This window comes from Rhinopithecus bieti, unplaced genomic scaffold (genome assembly GCF_001698545.2).
Source record: "Rhinopithecus bieti isolate Rb0 unplaced genomic scaffold, ASM169854v2 scaffold_23826, whole genome shotgun sequence".
Lineage (NCBI taxonomy): Eukaryota > Metazoa > Chordata > Mammalia > Primates > Cercopithecidae > Rhinopithecus > Rhinopithecus bieti.
Genome location: NW_016811267.1, coordinates 1,609,140 through 1,611,066, shown reverse-complemented (window position 1 = coordinate 1,611,066; position 1,927 = coordinate 1,609,140). Strand labels below are relative to the sequence as shown.

At 46.0% G+C, this 1,927-nt stretch overlaps 1 protein-coding gene across 1 annotated transcript in view; it reads right to left on the bottom strand.

Moving 5' to 3' along the window:
* The window catches only part of LOC108543268 (NACHT domain- and WD repeat-containing protein 1), a gene marked incomplete at its 3' end in the record, with an annotated part of 53,703 nt that overhangs the window by 37,207 nt on the left and 14,569 nt on the right, over positions 1-1,927 (bottom strand). Inside the window, exon 2 of the mRNA XM_017893682.1 lies at positions 1,237-1,353. Within this exon, the coding sequence (XP_017749171.1) occupies positions 1,237-1,353 (117 nt within the window). The remainder of the gene's footprint in view (positions 1-1,236; positions 1,354-1,927) is intronic.

Sequence of the window (1,927 nt, the reverse complement as noted above, 5' to 3'; positions counted from 1 at the left end):
TTATTTTTTATTTTTTGAGGCGGAGTCTTGCTTTGTTGCCCAGGCTGGAGTACAGTGGCATGATCTCAGCTCACTATAACCTCCACCTCCCAGGTTCAAGCAATTCTCCTGCCTCAGCCTCCCAAGTGGCTGGGATTACAGGCCCGTGCCACCACGCCCAGTTAATTTCTATTTTTTTTTAGTAGATATGGGGTTTCACTATGTTGGCCAGGCTGGTCTCGAACTCCTGACCTCATGATCCACCCGCCTTGGCCTCCCAAAGTGCTGGGATTACAGGTATGAGCCACTACTCCTGATCCCCTGCTCTAGAATTTCTAAGGAAAATGTGATCATTCTTGGATGTATCTGGAACTCAATGTAATAAATTAAGATTCAGGCCAGCCTGGGCAACATCAAGACCCCATCTCAAAAAAAAAAAAAACCTTAAAACTAGAGCAGGTGCATTGGCTTATGCCTGTAATCCCAGAACTTTGGGAGGCCAGGGTGGGAGGATCGCTTGTCCCCAGGAGTTTGAGACCAGCCTGGGCAACATAGTGAGATCCCATCTTTCCAAAAAATACTAGCCAACTGTGGTGGCACACACCTGTACTCTCAGTTACTCGGGAGAACAAGGCAGGAAGATCATAAGCCCAGGAATTCAAGGCTGTAGTGAGCCATGATCTCGCCACTGCACTCTAGTCTGGTCAACAGAGAAAGACCCTGTCTCAAAAAAAGAAAAAAAAAGACTAAGGAATATCATTCAATTTTAATAGCCCAAACCATTAATTGTGGACTGGAGATTGACTTTGTGATAGAGGGGTTGTAACTGGAAGAGAGAGGGGAGAAGTCTCCACAACCTGAAACCAGTGGTCACATGGAGGAAAAAAATATCCTAAGACCCTGAGGGTTTCCACCGTTTCCATGGTTTTCCAGGATCCCAAAGTCCCATAGACATAAAGTGGAGGAGGTAGGGAAGGTGGGAGAAAGTCCAGATCAAATTTCAAGATTCCTTCTGGCTTCAACATTCTACTCTCCAAGCCACCTGCTGCTTCCATTTGACAGCTAATGACTGGATCCCATTCAGCTCTGCAGAAAGAGTGCTATGATTGATTAGTAATGTCTGCCGCAGGCAGGCCATAGGGATAAAGTACGAAAGCAGAAATGGTACCTACTTCCCTCCACTGATCAGTTTGTCTAGAAAGCAGGGGGCATATCCTGGAGGAGTAAGAGCTAACCCATTCCTCCCGAGACACTCACAACAAAAGCTGGCCCTATGGATGTTTTCCAACACCGGTCGACCTCCTCCAAGCAGAGTTCTGTGGTCAAGTGGTCAGTGACTTCAGTGTTCCGAATACCCCACCTCAGATCAACGACCTGGGAAATAGAAACACAAGTTTGTCGGAGAGGTGGCATGACAGGTGATTTGTTTTTTCAATCCCTTTTGACAAAAGCAGAAAGTTTCCTTCAAAATTTTGACAGCCTCTTCCTGTAGGGGATGTCTGGATTAAAAGAACTTGAACCAAATTCATAACCTCAGTATAATCATGAGAAAAATAACAGACAGACCCACACTGGAGGGAAGGGCATTCTTCAAGACGCCCTGCCAGTCAAAGCCAAGCATGGTGGTGGGCACCTGTAGTCCCAGCTACTCGGGAGGCTGAGGTAGGAGGATCAATTGAGCCCACAAGACAGAGGTTGCAGTAAGCTCTTATTGTACTACTGCATGCCAGCCTGGACGACAGAGCCAGGCCCTGTCGAAAGAAAGAAAGAAAGAAAGAAAGAAAGAAAGAAAGAAAGAAAGAGAGAGAGAGAGAGAGAGAGAGAGAGAGAAAGAAAGAGAAGGAAGGAAGGAAGGAAGGAGAAAGAAGGGAAGAAAGGAAGAAAGAAAGAAAGAAAGAAAGAAAGAAAGAAAGAAAGAAAGAGAGAGAGAGAGAGAGAGAGAGAGAGA